The 27,315-nt window shown below is 46.3% G+C and overlaps 1 protein-coding gene across 1 annotated transcript in view; it reads left to right on the top strand.

Annotated features, from left to right (window-relative positions):
• The window catches only part of LOC130110532 (voltage-dependent R-type calcium channel subunit alpha-1E), a 186,944-nt gene that overhangs the window by 82,120 nt on the left and 77,509 nt on the right, over nt 1-27,315 (top strand). Inside the window, 3 exon segments of the mRNA XM_056277664.1 lie at nt 2,535-2,638; nt 2,904-3,062; nt 22,464-22,654. Of these exon segments, the coding sequence (XP_056133639.1) occupies nt 2,535-2,638; nt 2,904-3,062; nt 22,464-22,654 (454 nt within the window).

Below are 27,315 nucleotides of genomic sequence, written 5' to 3'. Positions count from 1 at the left end.
GCCAGTACACCAGGAGACGTGGAGGGGGCCGCAGGAGGACAACGACCCCGCAGCAGGACCGCTATCTGGTCCTTTGTGCAAGGAGGAACAGGAGGAGCACTGCCGGAGCCCTACAAAACGACCCTCAACAGGCCACTAATATGCAGGTTTCTGCTCAAACAGTGAGAAACAGAATGCATGAGGATGGTATGAGAGCCCGACGTCCACAATTGGGGCCTGTGCTCACAGCCCAACACCGTGCAGCCCGATTGACCTTTGTCAGAGAACATCTTGGTTGGCAGATTCGCCATTGGCGCCCTGTGCTCTTCACAGATGAGAGCAGGTTCACACTGAACACATGTGAGAGACGTGAGAGAGTCTGGAGACGCTGTGGAGAACGTTCTGCTGCCTGCAACATCCTCCAGCATGACCGGTTTGGCGGTGGGTCAGTGATGGTCTGGGGAGGCATATCCTTGGAGGGCCGCACAGACCTCTACGTGCTAGCCAGAGGTACCATGACTGCCATTAGGTACCGGGATGAGATCCTCAGACCCATTGTCAGACCATATGCTGGTGCAGTGGGCCCTGGGTTCCTGCTCATGCATGACAATGCTCGTCCTCATGTGGCCAGAGTGTGTCAGCAGTTCCTGTATGTCGAGGGCATTGATGCTATGGACTGGCCTGCACGTTCCCCAGACCTGAATCCAATCGAGCACCTCTGGGACATCATGTCTCGTACCATCCGCCAACGCGATGTCGCACCACAGACTGTCCAGGTCTGGGAGGAGATCCCTCAGGAGACCATCCGTCGTCTCATCAGGAGCATGCCCAGACGTTGTAGGGAGTGCATACAGGCACGTGGAGGCCACACACACTACTGAGCCTCATTTTGAATCGTCTTGAAGAATTTCCACAGAAGTTGGATCAGCCTATGTTCTCATTTTCCACTTTGATTTTGAGTATGATTCTGAATCCAGTCCTTAATGGGCTAATGATTTTGATTTCCATTGATCATTCTTAGGTTATTTTGCTCTAAACACATTCCTCTGTCTAATAAATAAAGATTTTCAGCTGAAATATTTCATTCATCGAGGTCTATATTGTGTTTTTAGGTGTTCCCTTTATTTACTTGAGCAGTGTATTATTTTATTTTTTTGTTGTTTTTTCTTTGTTTAATACTCTATTAACCTATTTCACTGTCACCTGCTTTGGCAACATTGTAATGTATGTGCAGTCATGCCAATAAAGCATCATTGGATTGAAGAGAGAGAGAGAGATGAAAACTGTGACTGTTTCCTTGTAACCATGTTGTGCTCATTGACAGCTGGTGGAGGTGTGTGACTTGTATAAAGCCATGCTTGTTGGGGAGGGGTCTTGTCGCCTATAACATGGATGTACTTTTCACTTTTGCACACACCTTTGTGCTACATGTAGTATGAGTTACTGGGTTTGTTGGTTCATCTGACATTTGTGATGTGTTGAAACTGTATACTGTCTTCTGTAAATAATGACTGTCTTTTTGTAATGTGCAGAAGAAGAAAAAAAAAAGAAAATGTCCTCATGGAGGACACTGTCAACCTGCCCTTGTCTCTTTGAAGAGCCCCCTCTACTTGTTTGTTTGTCTTTACCTTGTGTGGAGTTAAATGTGTCTTCACTGGAGCAGATAGATAAAAGTAGGCAGAGAGAAAAAGGGAAAGAAAGAAAGGGGAGAGGAAAAATGATGGTGTGGTAAAACAGCTTTAAGAAGGGGCTCAAAGGGAGGCAGAAGGAAAAATGGAAAGAGAGACATAGAGGGAGGAAAAGAGTATAGAAGAGGTCCAAGAGAGACATGTAAAGGAAAGGCTTAAGGATAGAGTGGGGAGGAGAGAGAGATGAGTGGAAAGAGAGTTGGGTGAGAGGAGGAGGAAGGGGGAGGGTAAACTAATAAAGAAGGAGGAGAGGTCAGTGGAGCATGCTGTTTTCTCTGCCGTCGGTCTGAGGGTTGAAAACCACATGTGTGTGTTTGGGAGCAGTCAGAAGAGAGCAAACAGATTAAACTTCTGAAAGACTTCTATTTTGGGTTATCTTAGTGCGTGTGTGTGTGTGTGTGTGTGTGTGTGTGTGTGTGTGTGTATGTGTGTGTGTGTGCATCTGTTTTCTATGAGCTTCGTGTCCTCCTAGCCTGAAGGTGTCCTGCCTTGCCTTGATGGAGCTTGGCTCTTTGTTTCCCTCTTAAATAGCAGTTGTCACAGCCATCCTCCCACACAAAGGGAAACAGCCAAAAGCCCTGAAAAAAATGCAGTCTTGTTGTTGTTCCCTACTCGCTGTCTTCTACGCCTGCTGGTATATAGCCTCACTTTCTCATTCCACATAGCTGCAACAGCCATCCAGTGTGTATGTGTGTGTGTGTCTTTGTGTGCCTCTGTATTGTGATGGACAGAAAAATCGTGATCTCCAAATGTTACTCTCTACACTGACAGAAAGTCAGAAAAAAAGTCAAATTGAGGTGCATCCTCAATATATAGTTATATTTTGTCTCTTTCTCAAGCACTTTGTGTGTATGTGTGTGTGTGTAGGATCCTGGCCACAGCAGGGGCCCATATGAATATTCCTGTTGACCTGAGGACTCTGAGGGCAGTTCGAGTATTAAGACCTCTCAAATTGGTCTCAGGCATCCCCAGTGAGTAATGCAAACTCAATTATTTTCACTGCCATTAAATTGCATTAAATAAAAATACATTTTGTCTTTTTGATCAAAGTATGGCTAGAAGCAAGAAGTGAAAGGAAAATTCATTGCATTATTGTTTTATTATTTCTAGTCACTGCGGAAAGCTTTAAGACGGTTGAAATGAATGCCATGACTGGTGGTTAACAAGATGAAGGTGTCGTATTGAGACTAGTTCCCGTGCTCTCAGCAGCTCTTGTGGTGTGTGGTGTGTTTGCAGGCCTCCAGATTGTGTTGAAGTCCATCATGAAGGCCATGGTTCCTCTCCTGCAGATCGGCCTGCTGCTCTTCTTTGCCATCCTCATGTTTGCCATCATCGGCCTGGAGTTCTACAGCGGCAGGCTGCACCAGACCTGCACACCCCTGCCTGGAATACTAGGTAGGTACAAACAAGCTTTATAATTTGAGGAATACAACACGTTGACACCTTTACAGATGAAAGCCGTGAGGTTTTTTAATATTAAAAATGCCATATTTGATAGTTTTTCCTGCTAGTTCAATATATTAGCATTCTGTTATTGCTCCTCTGTATACTGTCTCTCTTTGTTGCCGACCGGGTCTGCCGTTCCTGCCAAGTATTCAAAAATGTAATGGGGTATGCACAGGAATACGTCGAGTCTGCCCATAAGAGCAAAAGAAGAAAAAGGAAGTTGCATGTCGGATGCGGAAGAACAAGCATTAGGAGCTACCAGCATTTCTTTTACCAGCATTTTTGCTTATTTGAATACTCAAAACGCGGTTAATAGAGCTGTTGCTAGTCAAACTGTCTGGGAGAAAAAAAATGGCATTGAAATTTCAAAACATTTCGTGCTTTTATTCAAGACTTTTATTTATGTGCTCCAATGTTGAAGTCTTGATGTCACGATGACAGCGCTTCATGGATACAGCCATACCTACCAACATGTACCCTGGCTCTGCCAAATGACAGAAGCTAAGCAGGTATGGGCTTGGCTAGTACTTGGATGGGAGACCTCCCGGGAAAACTGAGTTGCTGCCAGAACTGGTGTTGGTGGGCCAGTATGGGGCAGTCTTCCTCCAGTCCTAATTAAAAAATTTTTTAAAAAAAACCCAGCAAATATCAAATCCCAATGCCCCAGTGCAGTGACGGGGACACTGTGCTGTACAAGATGCCGTCCTTCAGATGGGACATTAAACCGAGGTCCTGACTCACTGTGATCATTAAAGGTCCCATGGCACTTATCACAAAGAGTAGACGGTTCACCGGTGTCCTGGCAAAATTCCCAACCTGGCTCTCTCCATCTGGCCACCTAATCATCCCCCCATGTAATTGGCTCAATGATTCCTCCCTCTCCACCTCAAGCTGATGTGTGGTGAGCGCTCTGGTGCAAAATGGCTGCCGTGCATCACCCAGGTGGGTGCTACACATTGGTGGTGGTTGAGGTGAGTTTCCCCCCTTCAATGTGAAGCGCTTTGGGTGTCTTGAAAAGCACTATGTGATTGTTGTTATTATTATATTGGAGCACACTTTGCGAGGTCCTCATGCACACAAGACTTTGGCAAAGTGTACTGACTGGGTGATTTTGGCCAAGATTGCTTTGACTGTCCCTATTTCCAGTGTGTCAGCCAAGGGGGGACTCTCACTAAAACAGAATAATACAATACGTATCTGCATCAAGATCACAGATATGTATTGCAAGCTGGTCCGAGGAGCTGGACAGTTTGGATTTTTCCGCAGCTGCTGATTTCTTTAAACAGGCCAAGCTCCAACACTAAACAGACTAGGTTAAATTAGAGGCCAATCTTTTATCATGTTCCTTCAGTAACTGTTTTGGTATTAGTCATTGCGATGTTCATAGGCCTGTCGTTTGCAAAAGTTGACGTCTGAAAAAGTATCTCAGGCTCTTGCGACTGATTTGTCTTTGTTTTTTGTCATCTTTTAAGTTAGGTCATTCGTGATTTATACTATGTCTAGGCAGCGACACAGACTGCAGTGTTTTGTTTTGTTTTTCCGGTAAAAACGCCACATTAATAACAGCATTCTACATCATTCTATAGGCTAATCCCTTTTCAATTTGGATGAATTACCATATTCTAAATGTGACTTTTGATTTTCTGAGCGCTGTGGATGGACACTCTAATGCAAATGGATGCCTGGTAAATTTCTCAAATGTGCTGTAGATTAAAACAATGCTGATCACTTTGGCCTGCAGCAAAAGACCCTGACACATACATTATACACACATACAAGTATACATACATACCAGGATATGTGCATACATACATACAAATATAGATACAGGTATTATTATTTAAATACATTGATATGTACATACATAGGCGGAAATATAAATAAAAACATACATGCATACACACATTCATGAAAGTTGCATGGGTTTACATCAATGTTTTACACAGCACAGATCATTATGTACTACAAAAATAAGACAGAAAGGGAATCCAGCTTTCTATTGTTATATTGTGTGTGTGTGCGTGTGTGTGTATGTGTGTGTGTGTGTGTGTTTAGGTCATTATGTGGTAGGTTGTCATAGTCCCAAATACATGTATGCACAAATAGTGACACACACACATACACAATGGGAAGCCTGGTTGCACCTGGAGACTTCATCAAACCATCCCAGCAGCATTGTCCTCTATGATTAAAGCTAACAATACAACAAGCTTCAATAGCTCATTGTACAGTCGTGGTCGTTGTTAACCCACTAACCACTCCCAACACACTGAAGGTGAATGGACTGGTAAATAACGCAGGTGTACTGAAGCAGATATTTTCTCTGTCACTGGACGATCAGGCCACTCACTACCCAGATAGTGCCATTCCTGTTTGTTTACCTGGACGACAGTCTCGTGGCCAGTACGTCCACAGCAGAGCACCCGGTCCACCTCCGGCAGCTGTTCGAACGGCTCAGCCAGCATGGGCTCATCGTCAACCCGGCAAAGTGCCAGTTGGGCCTGCCAACCATTGATTTCCTCAGGCACCGGGTTACAAAGGACGGAGCAACCCCCCTCCCGACAAGGTGGACGCTGTCGCCAGGTTCCCATGCCCAAACACGGTGAAGTCCCTGCAGGAGTTCCTGGGCATGGTGAACTTTTACAACATCTCATGCGCCCCCTGTATGAGGCTCTGAAGGGTAAGGACCCCAAGGGCCCAGTGTACTGGTTGGAAGAGAGAAACCGAGCGTTTTGAGGACGCTAAGGCTGCGCTGGCTGATGCTGCCTTGTTGGCACACCCATCACCAACTGCCCTAGTAGCACTCACCACAGATGCCTCAGATTACGCCGTGGGGGCAGTGTATGAGCAGTGGGTGGGCGGAGCCTGGCAGCCCCTTGCTTTTTTCAGCTGCCAGCTGCGCAGCAGTGAGAGGAAATACAGTACCTTCTACCGGGAGCTTCTTGGCCTGTTTCTCGCCATCCGCCGCTTCCGGTTCCTGCTGGGAGGCCGCTGGTTCTCTGTGTTTGTGGATCACAAGCCGCTGATATTCTCCAGCGGCTGTAGTCTGGGCGCCAACAGCGCCAGCTCTCTTACATCTCCGAGTTCACCACTGAAATCCGGCACGTCGCCAGCAAGGACAACTTCGTCACCGACTGCCTCTCCCAGGCGATGTTGGGGGCTGTCCACTTGGGACTCGACTACGCAGCCATGGCTGCAGACTAGGCTGCTGACACAGAAGTGCAGGCCTACCGGACTGCTGACAATGGGCTGTAGTTGAAGGATGTTGTGTTCGACGATGCCGGGGCCACGCTTCTCTGTGACATCTCCACGGGTCAGCCCCGGCCCATGGTGCCCACAGGCTGGCGGCGACAGGTTTTCGACGCCATCCATGCCCTTTCACACCCAGGTGTGAAGCAACAACGAAGTTGGTGGGGGCCAAGTTCGTGTGGCATGGCCTCAGGAAGGACATCAAGGACTGGGCGGGCACCTGCATGGCGTGTCAGCACTCCAAGGTTCACTGCCACACCAAGGCACCCCTGGCACTGTTCCCAGTGCCTGGGAGGCGTTTCGACCATGTCCATGTGGACCTAGGAACCCTTCTCTCCTCCCGTGGTTTCACTCATCTCCTTACCATGGTGGACAGGACCACTAGGTGGCCAGAGGCTATTCCGTTGTCAACCACCACGTCTGCCGAGGTGGCCCGGGCGTTCATTGGGTCCTGGGTAGCCTGGTTTGGCACACATTCTGACCTCACTTCTGACCGGGGCCCACAGTTCACATCCGAGCTCTGGACTGCAGTTGTTGAAAACCTAGGGGTGGAGCTGCACCCCACCATGGCATATAACCCGCAAGGCAACAGTTTATGTGGGCGGGTTCATTGTTCTATGAAGGCCGCTCTTCGGGCCAGCCTCACAGACAGTAGCTGGGTCGACCGGCTCCCATGGATCATGCTTGGCCTGCAGACCGCCCCTAAGGAAGACCTCCAGTCCTCATCGGCTGAGCTGGTTTATGGCCAGCCACTGCGGGTCCCAGGAGAATTTCTCCCAGACGACGTGGCACCCTGGTCTGCTGCCCGCCAATGGGCTGTGTTCCAGGACGCTGCCAGCGTTTTCACTCCAGTCCCAACTTCACGGCACGGCCTCCCTCAGTCTTACATCCCCAAGGACCTGCAGTCGGCTGAGTACATCTTCATCCGGCATGACGCCCACTGTACCCTTCTGCGGCCCCTCTACGATGGCCCATTCCATGTCCTGGCAGCGGGAGCTAAGAACTTTGTTGTGGATGTTGGTGGAAAGCAGGAGTGGGTTTCGGTGGACCGCCTCAAGCCAGCTCACCTGGACTTGAACAGGCTGGTTCAACTGGCCCAGGCCCTACACCCGTCAAGAGGAGCCGTTTTGGCCGCATTATTCGTCCCCCGCCACGTTGATTTTTTTTTCTTTTTGTCATGGTGAATTCTGGGGGGAGGGGGGCGTGTGTAGTGACCTACTTGCAGGTTACATATTCACCATGCAGGCCAGAGACGGGCCCTTTAGGACAGTGGGCGGGGGTCGGCAAAGGGTATTGTGGGTAGACACGAGGCTGAGGTTTAGCAGAATTAACTGCTGACTTAGTTTGAGTTGGAGGAAATAAACGACCCCATGGTTGTGTGGTCAAAAGGAGAAGAGGTCTCATCTCCTTTTTTTCATCCTCCACACTATTTTGTATATACTGTACTGTACATTGTATGTGTAACCCCTTCTACACTGGCGGGCAACGCCAAGCACATTTGAACAAGACAACATTCTAATGCTACCAGCTACTAAAGTGTTACAAGCAAATCCAATGGCGCAACAGGGTCCTGAGTTCTCAGCGGTGGAATGTTGAGCTGGCCGAACCTCCTGTGCACTAGTAGGCTAGTGCCACTAATGACAATAATAGTGACAAATGATAATAGAAATATTTAACCAGGATATTTATCAGTGTAGTAGCGCGGTGCCTCCACTGAGAAAATATTACACTTACCTAAGGCTAGTGAATGGTGTATCTTCCCAGAATTTAAACAAACCTATGGTTAAGGCAGATCATGTAACCCTGCTGTGTACTGAAGTACCGTACACGCTTATTACCAGCACTCCAAAAGTAAATGAGCTGCCAATACACCCGAAATATAATTAATAATAATAGGATTTATTGGATAATAATGAGAGAGAGAGAGAGAGAGAGAGAGAGAGAGAGAGAGAGAGTGAGAGAGAGGAACAGAGAGAGAGGGAAAAAAACAGAGAGTACCACACGAGGGTGGTACTGTTTATCAACTACACATTAATTAAAATTTCACAGGGTGTGACAACCGTTCACAATACACAGAAAGAAAGTATCAAAAGAATACAAAATACCCAGCGCTTTCTGTTGGGGCCCGTTGGTGCACATTAAACCAGTTCTCTGAGCGCAGGGCAAGGCAGACACCCTACGATGCCCAGGCGACGAGACAAAAGTGCGTGGGCTTGTGTGTATAAAGGCTCTGTCCAGGTTACTCACGACCCAACACTCCCACGACCGGTAGGCTGTGTGTAGCTCAGAGGATGGTCGGCGCTGTGTTTGCCGTCGGCTCCCCGGCAGGGCCTCCGATGGTCGGCGCTGTGTTTGCCGTCGGCTCCCCGGCAGAGCCTCCGATGGTCGGCGTTGTGCTTGCCGTCGTCTCTCCGGCAGGGCCTTCGTCCGCAAGATGGCCACAGGTCGCAACGTTCCGAAAACCCCGGCGAAGACAATGGTCCTCCGGTGGGAAACGATGCAATCCGACCCGAAACAAACCCCACCAGCAAGCACCCGACCGTGGACCAGTCGCAACCCTCGGGTCCTCAAATGGGGCCAGCAGAGAGAGAGATAAAAAAATGTCACCTCTCTCCTTGGAGTCCGGCCCAATCTACCCAGCTCCCTCCTCTTCGCGAAGAGATCGACCGTTGCGAACCCGCGATTTCGCGGGCAGAACATGCCACATCATATCATTGGCCGATAACAAAAATTCAAATACAAATACATCCCATTGGTCCACATGTTTGGAAACCACACCCACACAGGAACTGTTTAAGACACAAAGCATGTTGGTAAATGGAGTACCAAAGATTTTTTTAGATTTTAAAGGTCCTTACATATGTATACTGGTACACTCTGTCATGTCCATCTACCTCAGGCATGTATGCAAGTATCCTGCTAACATCTATTTCAGCATCTCTGATATATTCCCTGCACCATATCACCTCTTATTTCACCTGTATAAGTCAATCGTTGAGTATATATCTGAAGATTGTTGTGTTGTTATTCCATGTTAAGTACACTGAGAGAGCCATGAAACCAGAGTCAAATTCCATGTAGTGCAAACCTACATGGCCAATATACATGATTGTGATTCTGGTTCTGATTATTGCAGTTGTGTAACAGTAACTCCTTAATACCAGGAAACATTTTTTATGGCTCTGGTGCCGTGTGTTGTGTACAATTACCCTCTCGTTGACAATCCTAGGGTTTGTTTTTATGGGAGGGGATGTTACGGCCCTAGTGCCGTGTGTCTGTAATTTTCCCTCTCCAGGTAATGCCCCGCCCCCTGTGGAGCTGCTGATTGACCCCAAGTGATTCCAATCCCCATCAGCTGAGTATTAGCCTTGGAGAGAGAGAGAGAAGAGACCCGACAGTGCCAATGGGCCATTGTGGGCAACCAGCGTGAGAGAAAGAAACAAACAAGAACTAGAAAAATGCTTTTCCACAGAAAAAGCGTGTGAATGCTGAGCTGCTGAAAGAAATCGCGAAAGCATTGCTGAAAATTGATAAATAGGAAAAGTCAGAAAGTCAATAGCCTACCTGAAATACCTGGAAACTGAGATGTGAGATGGCTGAATATTTTAAAAGTTTTAAAGGTATAAAAAACAGAAAAATTTGCCATAACGTGCTAAATACATAAATAGTTTGGTTGGTGAATGGTTTCTGTAGTTTAAAGCATAAAAAAGTGGAAGTGGTGCCACTAATAAAGAACTGCAAAGCAATAATGTGAATGCCCAGCATTCACACTAATTAGGCTGGCAGTTGAGTTCAAATTGATATGTGATGTCACAATAGGACTGAACATTCTAACAGGCAAAGTGTATGGCAGAATTTCTAAACTTTAGAGCTGAATTGTTAAAAAACTGTAAAATAATTTTTAAATCGGAATAGGATTCTGAAAGAGCTAAATGTCCTGAACCGTTTAAGCTTTAAATGGGGTTTCTAGCTCAAAAAAGGAGGAGATACAGTTCAAAGGTGATGAGGGTTTCAACCTTTCCCCATAGACTACCATTGTTTTGAAAAAGTAGAAAAAGCTTAATATGTCTAACAGTATAAAAGATTTTAAAAAACAAAATGTGAGCCTTAATGGGCTTAAAGAGATGAACATTTTGATACCTGAATGGTTTCAGTGGCTAAAAGTATGAAGGAGTAAAAGAGGTGGAAAGGTTGCAAAAGTCCCCCATTGACTCCCATTCAAAAAATGGCTGAAAAAAGTTGAATATTTCAAAAAGTTCAAAAGGTATGAAAAATCTGAAAGGGGAGCAATAATGTCCTTAATGGGTTGAACATTTTGATAGTTGAATGGTTTCAGTAGCTAAAAGTATGAAGGAGCTACAAAGTGTCAAAAAATGGGGAACGTAAATATTGGGGACTCATCCGGATTTTTTTTTTTTTTTTAATAAGAGGGGGTGGATTCCTTGTGTGTTAGTCGTTGCTGTGTGCAGCTTGGCTCCGGTGGCGGGCGCGGTGAGTATTGTAGTTTGTTTGGTGTCTCAGACAGCTTCCCTGGTTAGAATAGGGGAGTGTCCAGCTCGCTGTGATCTTCCATCGGACACTCTTTTGTTATTTTGCCTTTCTTGTTTTAGGAGTAATCCTGGAAGGAGACAATGTTCCCTGGCGGGGGTAGGCATTTCGGGGCTCAGGCCGCCGAAGTTCAGCCTTTAAAGCCGCCCCGAGAAGACAGGTGAAGTTTGTTTGTTAGGCTAATTGTGTTTTATTTCCAGCTTGCCGTAATTTGCCACCGGTGGACCTGACTTTAAAATTGTGAGGTCGAGTGGCTGTAGCGGAGGCTAATTAACATTCTGCCCGTGTATGGTGTTTGTTCTGTTAGCTATGGCTACTTTTGAGCCACGTGTGTTTACTCCCGGTTCTAAGATGGCTACGCAGTTAAAAGTCCGTCTTGCTCGCCTCCTGTGGTGTATTGGATCGAGCACTCGGTGCTCGATTGTGTTGGACTGTCACCACTACTCAGTTCTGTAATACACTGGTCGAGCCTAGTAGTGTGTGACGTCTCCGTCAGTAAAGATCAGACTTGTGCCGCATCCTCGTCTCCGTGTACTTATATATATTAGTGATTAAGTTAGTAACCCACGAATAGTAACACTACAATTCACAAGTATTGTGTATTGTACATAAGAGAAGTCACAACATGGTGTCAGAAGACGGAGTTACGGTATAATTCGAGGGCGGTACTTCAACGAGTTCGCTGGTAGCTGAGGCAGCTAGCTAACAAGTGCTAGCCTGAGCACAAATATGGAACAGTTCAAGCCGCCACCACCGCTGATACTTACCGGGAATGTCGCAGAAAACTGGAGAAGATGGGAACAGCGTTCTCAGCTGTACATGACCGCTTCAGGTGCATTGGATAAGGGAGAGACGGTTAAAATAGCCATTCTGCTTCACACCATCGGCGAGGAGGCGCTAGAAGTGTATAACACACTCACCATCATCCCAGAAGGAGACGACGAATCGATGGAGGACGTTCTGAAAGCCTTCAAGGACTACTGCAGCCCTCGGAAGAACGTCGTGTTCGAACGCCATCAATTCTGGTCGCGCACGATGTCAGCAGGAATATCGGTGGACAGATTCATCACAGAGCTGCGCCAGAAGAGCAAAGACTGTGAGTTTGGCAGACATGAAGATGACATGATAAGGGATAAATTAGTGTTCAGCATAAATGATGCCCGTTTGAAAGAAAGACTGTTACGTGATAATGAGCTTACTTTGCGCAGGGCCGTAGAGATATGTAGATCAGCCGAGCTCGCTAAGTCACAAATACAAGCTATGCAGACGTCACATGTTGTCCAAGACGCCTCAGTGGATGCATTAAAGAAAGCAACAGGGCAAACGCGCACGGGCAGCTGGAACAAGAACAAAACGAGCAGCAAGAGGCATGTAACAACAACTCTCTGCCACAAGTGTGGAAATAAACATGAGCCCCGTCAATGCCCAGCTTATGGTGCAGTGTGCCACAAATGTGGTAAGAACAATCATTTTTCCAAGGTGTGTAAATCAAGCACTGAAAAAAGCGGCAATTACAAGACAAAGACAGTGCATAATCTAGAAAGTGAAATTGATTCCTTATATATAGGCATGATTGGAAAATACAAAAACAAAGCAGCCCACCAAGCTAAAGGCACTGTATGGCGTGAAACAGCCATGGTCAGAGGTGTAGCAATTAACTTCAAGTTGGACACAGGCGCCGATGCAAATGTGCTTCCTATGCGCGTATTCCGGCAGCTACCAGGTCCCGTTCAGTTACGGCCCACAAAGACTGTGCTGATTGCTTTCGGTGGTGCACGACTACCCTCAGATGTTGTTGCATCTCTAGATTGCCGCACGTCTAAGCATACGGCTATATTGGACTTCCATGTGTCTAGCCGAGCTGGCAAGCCAATCCTGGGTGGAGATGCGTGTGAAGAGCTGCAGCTGGTGAGAAGAGTCGAGGCGCTTGCAGTGGAGTCCCCACAACCAGCAAAACCTCCGGCCACCAAAGAGGAGCTGCTGCAGAGGTATGCGGAGGTCTTCACAGGATTAGGCGAATTTCCTGGAGTTCATCACATACACATTGACCCCAGCGTCACGCCTGTGATTCACGCGTGCAGGAACGTACCACTCTCCATCATGGACTCACTAAGAGAGACACTTACAGACTTGCAGAACAGGAAAGTCATAACTCCTGTCAATTAACCTACAGAATGGGTGAACAGTCTTGTTGCCACAAAGAAAAGAAATGGTGCACTAAGGGTATGTTTGGATCCTTGCAACCTGAATGAGGCAGTCAAGCGTCAACACTACTCCATTCCTACACCGGAAGACGTGCGCAGCAGGCTAACAGGAAAATCCATCTTCTCCATCCTAGATGAAAAGGATGGATACTGGCAGATCAAGCTAGATGAGCCGTCGTCTAAGTTATGCACCTTCAACACGCCGTGGGGCTGGTTCCGCTTCCTCAGATTTCCCGGGAGTCTGAGGGAGAAGTGTTTCAACAAAAGAACTGTGAGACCTTCGGCGATATCCCAGGTGTGTACATTATAGCCGACGACATGATCATCGCAGCGTCATCAGAGCGGGAACACGATGAAATCCTGCAGAAAGTAATGGAGAGAGCCAAGACCGCACATGTGAAATTTAACAGGGACAAGATCCAGTTTAAAGTTGATACTGTAAAGTACATGGGACACGTCATCACGGCAGCAGGACAGAGAGCTGACGACACATGATCAAAGCGATTGTCGACATGCCAACCCCGGAAGACAAACAAAGTCTCCAACGTCTGCTGGGAATGACAAAATTCCTAGCGCAATACATACCAAACGAAGCCTCACTCACGGCACCCCTCAGACAGCTGCTCAAGAAGGATGTAGCGTGGCAATGGTGCCCGCACCACAGCTCAGCGCTAAAGGCACTAAAGACCACCCTCACACAAGCCCCTGTGCTGAGATACTACGATCACCAGCAGCCTGTCACTCTACAAGCAGACTCCTCAAAGGATGCACTGGGAGCCTGTCTGATGCAGGACGACCGCCCAGTGTGCTATGCCTCACGAGCGCTCACCGACACAGAAAAGAGGTACGCACAGATAGAGAGTTGCTCGCTATAGTGTTTGCTGCTAAGAGATTCCACCAGTATGTCTACGGCAGACCAGTAACTGTCCAGTCCGATCATAAGCCTCTGGAGGTCATCATGCGCAAGCCGCTGAGCAAAGCACCTGCGCGGCTGCAAGGTATGCTTTTACAACTGCAGAGGTATGATCTGAGTGTAACATACACACCAGGCAAGCACATGTACACTGCCGACACACTCTCACGTGCTACAGCTAGCAGAGAAGGTGACCATATTGATGAAAACCCTTGTGATGAGAGAGTTGTGTAGGCCTTGGATGCCTTGAGCGAGGAAACACTCAGCCAATTAAAGACAGCAACGGCAGCAGATAGCGTGCTGCAAGCTGTGTGTGAGAAACACAAGAAAGGCTGGCCCATGAAAAAGAAAAGTTTGGACAGAAAACTACACGCCTACTGGGCAATAAAGGACATTATAAGCATGGAAGATCACATTGTCTTGGTCGGAGACAAAATCATCATACTCCAGAGCTTCAGGAGCACGATTTTGGAGAAGCTGCATCTTGCACACCAAGGAGTGCAGCACACAAAAGCCAAAGCAAGAAAGTCTCTACTGGCCTGGCATGGCACGAGATATAGAGGCAATGGTGGAAAAGTGCGTGCAATGCCAGCAGCTACAGCACAAACAGCAGGCTGAGCCACTTATGCCGCATCAGGTCCCAGAACTGCCATGGATGAAAGTCGGAGCTGACATCTTCGAGCTACACGGTCAGTCATACCTGTTGTTAGTTGATTACCTAACCAAATATCCTGAAGTGCTCAACATATCTGACAAAACAGCATACACAGTAATCCAGAAGATGAAGTCTGTGTTTGCCAGACACGGGATTCCTAGGGAGATAGTGAGTGACCATGTCCCATTTGCCAGCTATGAGATGAAGTCATTTGCAGCTTCATGGGAGTTCAAGCTCACACACTCCAGCCCAGCTTTTCCCTCTTCAAATGGCATGGCTGAGAGAGCCATAAAGACAGTGAAACATGCGCTGAAGAAGGCAATGCAGACCGGCACTGACCCACATCTGGTGCTGCTGTCACTGAGGAACACACCGGTGACAGGACTGGACGTATCACCTGCACAAATGTTGATGGGGAGAGTTCTACGAAGCACACTTCCGTGCTCCAGTGCTGTGCTGACACAATCAGTCCCACAGCACATTCACAGCAAGATCCGGAACCTGCAGTTCCGCCAAAAACAACGTTACGACCAGTGTGCAAAGCCCCTGCCAGTATTGACCCCAGGAGACACCGTACACATGCAAACACGGCGCGGCTGGGAGCCTCCCGTTGTCATCCGACAACGAGATGAACCACGGTCCTACACTGTGCAGACACCGGCTGGGAGGATGCAAAGAAGGAACAGGCGACATCTGAGGAAGATACATCCGAGCCTATTCAGAGACACGGACAGTGATGAACATTTTGACTCAGAGGTACAACCCTCACCCTCACAAGCGCCTGTGCCAGTCGACTCACCACCACATGACCTGCCACCACACGACCCTCCTCCGGTGACTACAGGCAGTACACCCACATGCTACGCAAAGTGCGGCAGAGCAGTTAGGCGCCCTGCCAGATACAATGACTAACCTCAGGGTTCTTTTGTGTGATCATTCAAGTGTTTATTAAGAAAAAAAAGAAAAAAGAAGGTGAAACAAAGAGTACAAGGTGTGTTTAACCTGAAATGTTGCAAGATTGCTGAATGTTCAAAATATTTACATGTTAACCACCAGAATGTGAAAAGGAAATGGTTTATGTTGTTTAATGAGAGTCATCTGTCATTTAAAAAAACATGCTGTATTAATCATTGAAGTATGCAAGTAAAAAAGACTTTTTCAGTGTTAATGCCATAGTGTTAATGGTTCGGTAAAGGGGCTGCTGTTGAAGCAACTGATGAGTAGGCTACATCTCAGTTGGAAAAGAGGGATGTGGTGTATTGGATCGAGCACTCGGTGCTCGATTGTGTTGGACTGTCACCACTACTGAGTTCTGTAATACACTGGTCGAGCCTAGTAGTGTGTGATGTCTCCGTCAGTAAAGATCAGACTTGTGCCGCATCCTCGTCTCCGTGTACTTATATATATTAGTGATTAAGTTAGTAACCCACGAATAGTAACACTACAATAGAGTACATAAGAGAAGTCACAACACCTCCAGTTGGAAAAGGAGGAAAGGGAAAGGGAGAGAGAATTCCAGCTTCGCAGGGAGTTGGAATTGGAGGCAGAGAGGGCTATTAAAATGCAACAGTAGAGGTGCAGTATGAGCATGAAGTGTCCACGCATCAGGCTGCGGCGTTGGCGGACGAATTTGCGCGCGCGCACAAAAACAGCTTTGTGCCGCGTAATACCGCCCCCTGTGGCGGCGACTCGCGAAATGCAACCCCTAAAGTGGAGAAACGGTGTTTTTTGACATAGGTCTGGACATTTGGTTGCCGATTGTGAGGCGTTAAAACGTAAGCGGCAGAACCGCAGTCGGCGGGCGGTCGTGTCCCAGATGAGAGTGAATAGGGAGGACCTAAACCAGTCCCAGAAGCAGGAGGTGAGAATTGCACACCTCGAGTCTGCCGTCGCTGACCTCACACGCCAGTGGCATGCAACGGAGGTTGAGGCGGAGGAGCTTCGTTTGGAGCTGGCGAATCAAAGGAGGAAAGAGATGGAGCAGCTGACGTTTGTCCGCACAGAACTCATAGAAGCCCAGAAGTCCCAGCGGGAGATGAAGCTGCTGCTTGACATGTACCGCTCAGCACCCAAGGAGCAGAGGGACAAAGTCCAGCTCATGGTGGCTGAGAAGACCGAGGCAGAGGAGCAGAGGCTGAAGGACCTGGAAGAGAGGGAGAGAAGGGAAGGCAAGAAAATGGCTAACGAAGAGGCCCTGGCGAAGACTCGGTCTGTAGAGGAGCAGATCTACATCCCCAACAAGAAGCTTTCAACAGCAAACCGGGAGGAGGATACCTTGCTCAGCGCGATGGATGTGACAGGCCAGGCATTTGAGGACATGCAAGAGCAAAACATCTGACTGCAGCAGCTCAGGGAGAAGGACGATGCCAACTTCAAACTGAGTGAAGAGGATTACCCTCTTGAATGCCAACCTAGGGTTTGTATTTATGGGAGGGGGTGTTACGGCCCCAGTGCCGTGTGTCTATCATTTTCCCTCTCCATGTAATGAATGTCCCGCCTTCTGTGGAGCTGCTGATTGAGCCCAGGTGATTCCAGTCCTCATCAGCTGGGTATAAGCCTTGGAGAGAGACTCCCAACACTGCCAGTGAGCCATTGTTGGCAACCAGAGAGCGAGCTCTTGTGTCGATACCCAGTACTCCTTGAGACGGAGCATGAAACTTGTTCTTGTTCGTTTTTGGTTTGATCGGAGTTTGTTTTGTTAACTGCCATGTACCGGTTTGGCATGTAAGGGCACCCGTATGTATGTGACGTCACCTGTTGATGTGGGAAGAAGCGCGAGGAATATTATTCGGGCGGTCTTGCAATACGGTGGAATAAAGCAAGCCACGTTAGGCATTGTGTAATAACGGTGTGCCTAATCATTTATAATTAATGACACCTAAATTAGCATATAGGTGGGAATAACAGATCAGAACAATGGCGACGAGTGATGTACCGAGCCTAAGCTAAGTGATGAGCTAAAGTTCGTAACGTTTAGTTAGATCTGAAGTGTAGCTAACAGTTGTAGCTAGCTAGCGCGGCAGCATGGAAAAGACAGCATGCATACCGGCGTTTGATTGCTACTCCGACCCGGCGACTTTGGGGCCGCGGTGGACAAGATGGCTAATGTCATTTGAACTGTTTGCTGATGGGAAAGGTCTGATCATCGATGATAACACCGAGGATGCAGTGAAGCAGCGCCGGAGAGCACTTCTTTTGCATCACGCAGGTCCAGACACACAGGACATCTTTTCAACTTTGGACGGCACCGGAGAGGTGACTGATTATGATGCCGCTGTTGCAGCTTTGAACAGATATTTCGTGCCTCAAGTAAATGCTACATTCGCCCGCCAGACATTTCAGAAAATCTCCCAGAATCAGGGGGAGACAGTACAACAATTCGCTACACGCTTGAGACGTGCGGCAAAAGACTGCGGTTTTGGTGGAGACACAGACGATCAGATTAGAGATGCAATTGTAAGCAAATGCACGTCAAGTTATGTTCGCCGTAGACTCCTTGAGGGGCGTGGTTTGGTGCTTGCTCGCGCTCTCGATTTGTTCAGTGTGAACAAATTGAAGAACAAATGGCGGAGATGTCTGTGAGGGAGGGGAAAGCAGAGGCGACTGTGAGTCGTGTCTCATAGAAAGGAGGGAAATATCAGGAGAGAGGACAAGGGAGACCGGGCGCGGATAGAGGAAAAACGGACAAAATGGACAAAAGGTGTTTTAGATGTGGACATTCAGACCACTTTGGGAAAGACCCCAATTGTCCAGCGCGCGGCCAAACGTGTCGCAAATGCAATGGTAGAGACCATTTCGCAAAACGATGCAAAACAAAATGTGCAACAGGAAAGGAAAAAGTGCATAAAATAGAGATAGAAGAAAATGATTATGCCTTTGTATTGAGTGATACAAACAAGTCAGATAGGCTCAACATAAATGTGGGAGGAGTTAGCTTGAAGATGCTTGTCGACTCCGGGGCTACTTGCAATGTGATAGACGAAAAGACCTGGGAGGGTTTAAAGTCAGAGAAAATTAGGTGCCACTCATATGTCCCAAAGCCGGAAAGGAAACTATTTTCTTATTCATCTAACCAACCTCTACCCATTAAAGGGGCGTTCACATGCAAAGTAAAAATAGGAGAACGCTGTGAACAAGCAGAATTCATAGTAATCAGAGGTGATGGAGAACCACTACTAGGAAAAGAGTTGGCCATGAAACTAGGTGTACTGAAAATAGGTTCCAACATATCAGCCGTCAGAGACATGAACCAATCACTTCAGCAGCAGTACCCGACTGTATTTCAGGGGGTAGGGAAGCTGAAAACAAAACAGATAAAGCTACACATAGACCCAGAGGTGACACCAGTAGCACAGCCACTCAGGCGTATACCCTTCAACCTACGGGCGCCTGTGGAGGCCAAGATAAAAGAGCTCCTAGATCTAGACATAATAGAACCGGTCGATGGACCAACACCATGAGTAAATCCAGTGGTCATCGTGCGCAAGGCAAACTCAGAAATAAGACTGTGTTTAGACATGCGACAGGCAAACCTTGCCATCATCAGAGAGAGATATCCAATACCCACTGTGGATGAGCTACTACAAGGGATGAATGGATCGGTGGTGTTTAGTAAACTGGACTTAAAGTGGGGCTACCACCAACTTGAAATGACCCCAGAATCACGCGGAATCACCACATTCGCCATCCACAACGGAGTCTACAGATACAAGAGACTCATCTTCGGCGTGTCTTCCGCCAGCGAACAGTACCAGCATGAAATCGCCGCTGCACTGGCTGGTATAGAAGGTGTGGAGAACATCTCAGATGATGTCATAGTCCACGCTAAGGATGAGGAGACACACAACGAGCGACTACACACAGTCATGAGGACACTGGAGGAGTGCGGACTGACGCTAAACCCTGCCGAGTGTCAGTTCAACATGGATCGACTGATTTTCATGGGAATCCTGCTGTCTGAAAAAGGAATCGGTCTTACAGAGGAGAGAGTGAGAGCCGTGAGCGAGGCGAGAGAGCCGGAAAACGCATCGGAGGTGAGAAGCTTCCTCGGGCTCGTAAATTACAGCAGCAGATTCATTCCACAGTTTGCAACAGTGTCAGAGCTGTGCGACGCCTGACAAGAAAGGACACTCTGTTTGAATTCGGTCCAGAACAGAAACAAGCGTTTGAGGCGCTGAAAGAGGGCTTAGCCAAAGCAGGGACACTAGCCTACTTTAACAAAGATGCACCGACCAAAATCATTGCAGATGCTAGTCCAGTGGGATTAGGAGCAGTGTTAGTACAGACCCAGAATGGAGGAAATGTTCCCATTTGTTATGTCAGTCGTGGTCTAACCGACTGTGAACGCAGGTATTCTCAGACAGAGAAAGAGGCCTTAGGTCTGGTATGGGCGTGTGAAAGGTTACACCCATACATCTATGGTAGACGATTTGACTTAGTTACAGACCACAAACCTCTTGAATCTATCTACAGCCCACGCTCGAAACCATGCGCTCGTATAGAGCGATGGGTCCTAAGGTTACAGCCTTATGATTTTAAAGTAGTACATATCTCGGGCAAAAAGAACATAGCAGACCCACTATCACGTCTGCTGGGGAACAGCGCACTGAAACAGAAACATGCACACGGATCCGACGAGTACGTGAGATTCGTTGCAGTGAGTGCCACACCCAGAGCATTGACAACCCGTGAGGTGGAGGAGGCATCAGCCCACGACGAGGAGCTGATCGAGGTGCGTAAAGCTATTGAGAGTGGACACTTTGAGAAGTGCGCAGCATATGCTGCGGTGGCTAGTGAGTTATGTGTAATAGGACAGTTGGTTCTACGTGGAACGCGTATTGTGCTGCCACAAGTACTGCGGGCACGCGCTCTCTCACTAGCACACGAAGGACACTTGGGAATGGTCGGAACTAAACAGCACCTCAGGAGCAAAGTCTGGTGGCCAACAATGGACAGAGCAGCCGAGAGACATTGTAGGTCATGCCACGGATGCCAAGTTGTTGTTCGGCCAGACGCACCGGAACCGTTGAGACCAACAGAGTTACCAGAGGGGCCCTGGCAAGATATTGCCATTGACTTACTCGGACCCCTGCCGACCGGTGACTCGATTCTAGTTGTAGTTGATTACTACAGCCGCTACTATGAGTATGACGTGTTAAAGTCCACAACCACGTCAACAGTGATAGACAGTCTAGAGACAATCTTCAGTCGACATGGACTTCCCGTCACACTGAGGTCGGACCAGCGTCCTCAGATCAAATCAGAGGAGTTCAGTGAGTACTGTGACACCAACGGAATCAAGCATGTGAAAACAACGCCACGATGGGCGCAGGCGAACGGCGAGGAAGAACGTCAAAACGCCTCGCTGATGAAGAGGATTCGCATCGCTGTTTCAGATGGACTCAATTGGAAGCGAGAACTTAGAAAGTATGTGACAGTATACCGGAGCATCGATCACGCGACCACAGGGAAGAGTCCCGCGGAGTTGCTCTTCAAAAGAAAGATGAGGGGGAAGCTGCCAAGCATCATAGCAGCACACACTGATCTGGAGGTAAGAGACAGAGATGCAGAACAGAAAGGACAATCAAAGATCTATGCAGACGAACGGTGTCACGCCAGGTACTCGGATGTCAATGTCAGTGACACGGTCCTGGTGAGACAAGAAAAGACTGATAAACTGACAACACTATTCAACACAACGCCACACAAGGTGGTGAGCAAATCAGGAAACCAAGTTGTCGTCGAATCTCCAACCGGAGCCAGATACACACGGAACACAACATTCGTGAAGCGATACACCAGTACTCAGGAGACACCTGCCGGAGCAGAAGCATCACAGGATGCCGAGGACTGCACATCAAACAGAGAGACACTGGGTGCTCAAAACGCAGAGCGGAGCAACACCAGCAATGACACCCCGGGGGCAGACAGGCCTCCAAGAGAGAGACGCTTGCCATCGAGGCTGGCAGACTATGATATGACATAGACTGGAGAAATGTAAAAAAAAACTGTTGGGTCAAGTTCAATGCCGATTGTTGTTTGATGATGCAAATGTGAAATTAACATGTTAAAAGGTCTTACATGTTTACAGACTGTTCATAAGTGAATATGTGTTAATGGAGAATTAATACATGGTTCTAATTAAGGTGAAAGCATACAGAATATGTGGTATGTGTTTTGGTTAGGAATGTTTTGATACTGTGATTATATGGGTTCACATTTTTGAATTGAAAATAACCTGAAGTTTATTTCCCTGAAAAGGAGGGATGTCATGTACCGGTTTGGCATGTAAGGGCACCCGTATGTATGTGACGTCACCTGTTGATGTGGGGAGAAGCGCGAGGAATATTATTCGGGCGGTCTTGCAATACGGTGGAATAAAGCAAGCCACGTTAGGCATTGTGTAATAACGGTGTGCCTAATCATTTATAATTGATGACACCTAAATAAGCATATAGGTGGGAATAACAGATCAGAACATTAACTAATCCTGGTTAGTTAAAAGCCAGCATCTTCGGTTGCTTTTTTTATTGTATATATTGACTTAGGGTTAATTTTTGTTAATAAATCTGTTTGTTTTTACACCTGGTTCTGCCTCCTACATGCGTTATTCCCCCGGGACACTTTTATTTTCTTTACTTCCCTTCATCCCCTGGACCTTAAACAGGGCACGTAACACATTTCAATAACCTAATTTGCTACTGGACTGAAATTGCCTTATATGCAATAGCATTTGGTTAACATCTATATCGTCTTCTCTTACCATCTATTCACTCATCCAGAAAATGAGACGATTGACTCAACCGAGTCTGAGTTCCCGTGCGGTGTGCGTCAGTGTCCAGTGAAATACACCTGCAGTGACACCTGGATCGGCCCCAATGATGGCATCACCCAGTTTGACAACATCCTGTTTGCCGTGCTCACTGTCTTCCAGTGTATCACCATGGAGGGATGGACAACTGTACTCTATAATGTAAAGTCAGCTCACACACACACACACACACACGTTTAGTCACAAACACCCTGCACAGAAAAATGTGTACATATCCACACACACAAAAACATATTTAAATGTTTTGTCTGAATCCATCATTGGGGTGCAACATGCATTCTAACACCAGTTTGGACTTAAGTACACTACCGTTCAAAAGTTTGGGATCACCCAAACAATTTCGTGTTTTCCATGAAAAGTCACACTTATTCACCACCATATGTTGTGAAATGAATAGAAAATAGAGTCAAGACATTGACAAGGTTAGAAATAATGATTTGTATTTGAAATAAGATTTTTTTATATCAAACTTTGCTTTCGTCAAAGAATCCTCCATTTGCAGCAATTACAGCATTGCAGACCTTTGGCATTCTAGCTGTTAATTTGTTGAGGTAATCTGGAGAAATTGCACGCCACGCTTCCAGAAGCAGCTCCCACAAGTTGGATTGGTTGGATGGGCACTTCTTTGAGCAGATTGAGTTTCTGGAGCATCACATTTGTGGGGTCAATTAAACGCTCAAAATGGCCAGAAAAAGAGAACTTTCATCTGAAACTCGACAGTCTATTCTTGTTCTTAGAAATGAAGGCTATTCCATGCGAGAAATTGCTAAGAAATTGAAGATTTCCTACACCGGTGTGTACTACTCCTTTCAGAGGACAGCACAAACAGGCTCTAACAGGTACTATTTAATGAAGATGCCAGTTGGGGACCTGTGAGGCGTCTGTTTCTCAAACTAGAGACTCTAATGTACTTATCTTCTTGCTCAGTTGTGCAACGCGGCCTCCCACTTCTTTTTCTACTCTGGTTAGAGCCTGTTTGTGCTGTCCTCTGAAGGGAGTAGTACACACCGGTGTAGGAAATCTTCAATTTCTTAGCAATTTCTCACATGGAATAGCCTTCATTTCTAAGAACAAGAATAGACTGTCGAGTTTCAGATGAAAGTTCTCTTTTTCTGGCCATTTTGAGCGTTTAATTGACCCCACAAATATGATGCTCCAGAAACTCAATCTACTCAAAGAAGTGCCCATCCAACCAATCCAACTTGTGGGAGCTGCTTCTGGAAGCGTGGGGTGCAATTTCTCCAGATTACCTCAACAAATTAACAGCTAGAATGCCAAAGGTCTGCAATGCTGTAATTGCTGCAAATGGAGGATTCTTTGACGAAAGCAAAGTTTGATGTAAAAAAAATCTTATTTCAAATACAAATCATTATTTCTAACCTTGTCAATGTCTTGACTCTATTTTCTATTCATTTCACAACATATGGTGGTGAATAAGTGTGACTTTTCATGGAAAACACAAAATTGTTTGGGTGATCCCAAACTTTTGAACGGTAGTGTATATCTGAAAGCTGCAAAGAAATCAATGTTTTACTCGCAGTAAGGTTACAGCAATACACACTGACACATGGATACAGACACTCAGATATACACACTATCAGTCATAGTCTCTCATCTCTGATAATCTGTGGATGGCTGTAAATTGTTGAGGTGCCACGTTGTTGTGTTTCAATTGAGACCGCATTAATCCTAATGAACTAAAGCGGCTTTGGCTGCCACACACTGGTGGCTGCTGATTGGGTCCCAGCGATGCAACCATGCCACACTGAGGCTCTCCACTGACCGATGGAGAATTAGATTTGGCTAAGCAGTGGGGGGGGGGGGATGACGACGACAGGATTTTCAGTGTTGGCACTGCTTAGTGTTGTGTTGATTCTTGCTCGGCAGCTTCTCAACTTGGCTGTTAGCTTTAAGCCACTGATCTTAAGAAATGTATAAGTCTGCATGTTTGAAGTGCCAAATTCAGTAGTAACTAGTTTGCCTCACCCATTGGCTATGACAGTTTTTATCATCACAGTATAAAGACTCTTCGTTTAATTAAGTTAGCCATTTAAGTTTTCCTTACGTCCACAGATGAGCTTGAGTAATAAAAGAATAGCAAAAAACTGTCTTAAATAATCACAACTCACACTGCAGGCCTGATTTACCTACATGTTCTTGACTTTGTAAACAATTCAAAATGCATCTTCCAAATACTGTACACAAGGTACAATTTTAAACTCGAATACTGGTTCAAAGAAGGTTGAATCAGTTCATCTGGATACATTTATTGACATAAGTTTCATCGCTCATCTAAGTGACATCTTCAGTCTCAACTGACTGCAGGTATCCCCACCCTTTATAAACAATACAGTGGAATAACGACCGAAACCAACGACCAGTTTCATGTGCAGATATGAGTGTGACATTAACTAGAGTTTCAATGGCCATGTGTACTACTCACAGAGGATTTGGGAATGTTGCAATCACAGCGTTGTAAGATGGCGACACGAGAGACACACGAGAGCTAACCCGTCAGGTCAGGACTCTGCAGTCTACACCTATCAACAGGCCAGTGGCCACTCTTTCAAGGATGAGGATGTGCACAGCCTTGATAGAAAGGAATGCTGGTTTGAACGAGGAGTCAGAGGCCATCTATGTGAAGAGGAAACGACCATCCCTGAACAGAGTACATCTGTCAATATCTTACAATGCTGTGATTGCAAACATTCCCAAATTCTCTGTGAATAATATACATGACCATTGTAACTCTAGTTAATGGTCATGTCCATATTTGCATATGAAACCAATCGTTGGTTTCGGTCGTTATGCCACTATTGTTTATAAAGGTGGGGATACCTGCTGTCAGTTTAGACGGAAGAGGTCACTTAGATGAGTGATGAAATGTATCTGTCAGTAAACATTGTATCCAGATGAACTGATTCAACCTTCTCTGATTTTCTTGCCTGGATTATTGAGAATGAATCAAGTCAAATGCTGGTTCATATGTTTAAATTTCATTATAGTTCATTTTAGGATGATAACACATCTTCAATTCTAGAAATTACCTTGTAAAAAAAGATGGTTCTGGGGTGAAAGTGGCCCACACGGGGCCATACTGCAGCTAGAGATTACACCTTTGTGTTTATTACCACACAGAGTTAAGGTCAAAATTATTAGCCCCCAAGGAACTATGGAACATTTCCCTAAAATTCTGCCCAATGTTTGCATCATTCATAAAACTATACATAGTAAAGCATTCATCAATGTTAAGGCCCCTATTTGATACATTTTGGAAGGTAAACTAAATCTTCAGATTTGCTTTATACCAAATGTAGTGAAAATTGAGATGGTCAAAATTATTAGCTCCCATGTGATTTTTTTTCCTCTCAAAACACCCCTGAGCAATCAATCAACTTTCAAACCAACCTGAGCAATCAATCAGCATTGAACTTTACTTAAGGGGCTCCAATGAGCAGGGCTAGTGGCCCTTGAACACTTGATTGAGAGGGACTACTCTTAAATTCTTCATAAGAAGTAATTTCATCATGCCAAAAAGTAAAGAAATCAGTCCAGAACTCAGTGGATGCTCATCTTAAGGGGGAAGGCTATACTGTCATTTCCAAGTGTTTCACAGTGTCTAGAACAGCTGTATGTTGGTTGCATCATTGCAAAGCACAAGGAGACAAATTCTGTTAGAATCAAACCTGGGTGTGGTCGAAAGTGCAAGATTTCAAAAACGTTGGAGAGGAAAATAGTCAGAGATGTCAGCAACAATCCCCGGATCTCTGCCAAGAGGATTTTTGCTGAACTGGCCTCTTCTGGACTTGATGTTTCAAGGAAGACTGTTGTGAGGGCTCTTCATCGTTGTGGGCTTCGAGGTCATTATCCAAGGAAAAACTCTATTGTTCACACTGCGGCACATCGAAGCCAGACTGAAGTTTGCCCGTGAACATCTGAAACATGGACATGAGTTTTAGAAGTCTGTCCTTTGGTCTGATGAGACTAAACTTGAGGTGTTTGGACACATGGGTGGTGCTTTTGTTGGGGCATAATGCTGTGGGGCTGTTTTGCTGCTTCAGGCATAGGGAACCTTGTTCGGGTGTATGGGATCATGAAGAAAGAAGATTATGTTGACATTTTGAAGGATAATGTGAAGAAATCTGCTGCCAGTGTAGCTTTAGGTTGCTGCTGGGTCTCCCAGCAAGACAATGACCCGAAGCATACATCCAAGTTGGTCCAAAACTTTTTGAAGGACACCAAAATCAAGGTCCTGGAGTAGCCCTCTCAGAGCCCAGATCTCAGGCCTATTGAGAATCTGTGGTGGGAGCTCAAGGTGAATGTCCATGCTTGAAAACCACACAATTTAGATGACCTGACCAATTTGCCATGGAAGAATGGGCTAAGATCCCTCAAGATACATGTGCCAACCTAGTTAGGAACTACCATAAGAGGTTGTGAGTCAGAAAGGTTACACTATTGACCATTAATTGTCAGAGGGCTAGTAATTTTGGCCTTGTCATTTTTGTTTTTTCTTGTTTCAATTTAGCGCATCAGTAAAATATCTTAAGCTTAGTGGAGATTTTATCTTTGTTCTTTTGGAAGCAAACTATAAACACTGGTTATGGTAATTTCCATGGAAAAGTTAAGGGTTTTGTTTGATTTCATAAAGGGGGCTAAGAATTTTGACCTTAACTGTAGAGTAAATACTATAACTTTTCACATCCTACCTATAAACCATAATAGTCCAATTAACCTATGTCATTCATGTCTGTAAACAGGATTGGAATGAATACTAAAACTATTTAGTGCCTGAATACTGA

This window comes from Lampris incognitus, chromosome 3, assembly GCF_029633865.1.
Source record: "Lampris incognitus isolate fLamInc1 chromosome 3, fLamInc1.hap2, whole genome shotgun sequence".
Taxonomy (NCBI): domain Eukaryota; kingdom Metazoa; phylum Chordata; class Actinopteri; order Lampriformes; family Lampridae; genus Lampris; species Lampris incognitus.
This window is presented reverse-complemented; position numbering and strand designations above follow the sequence as displayed.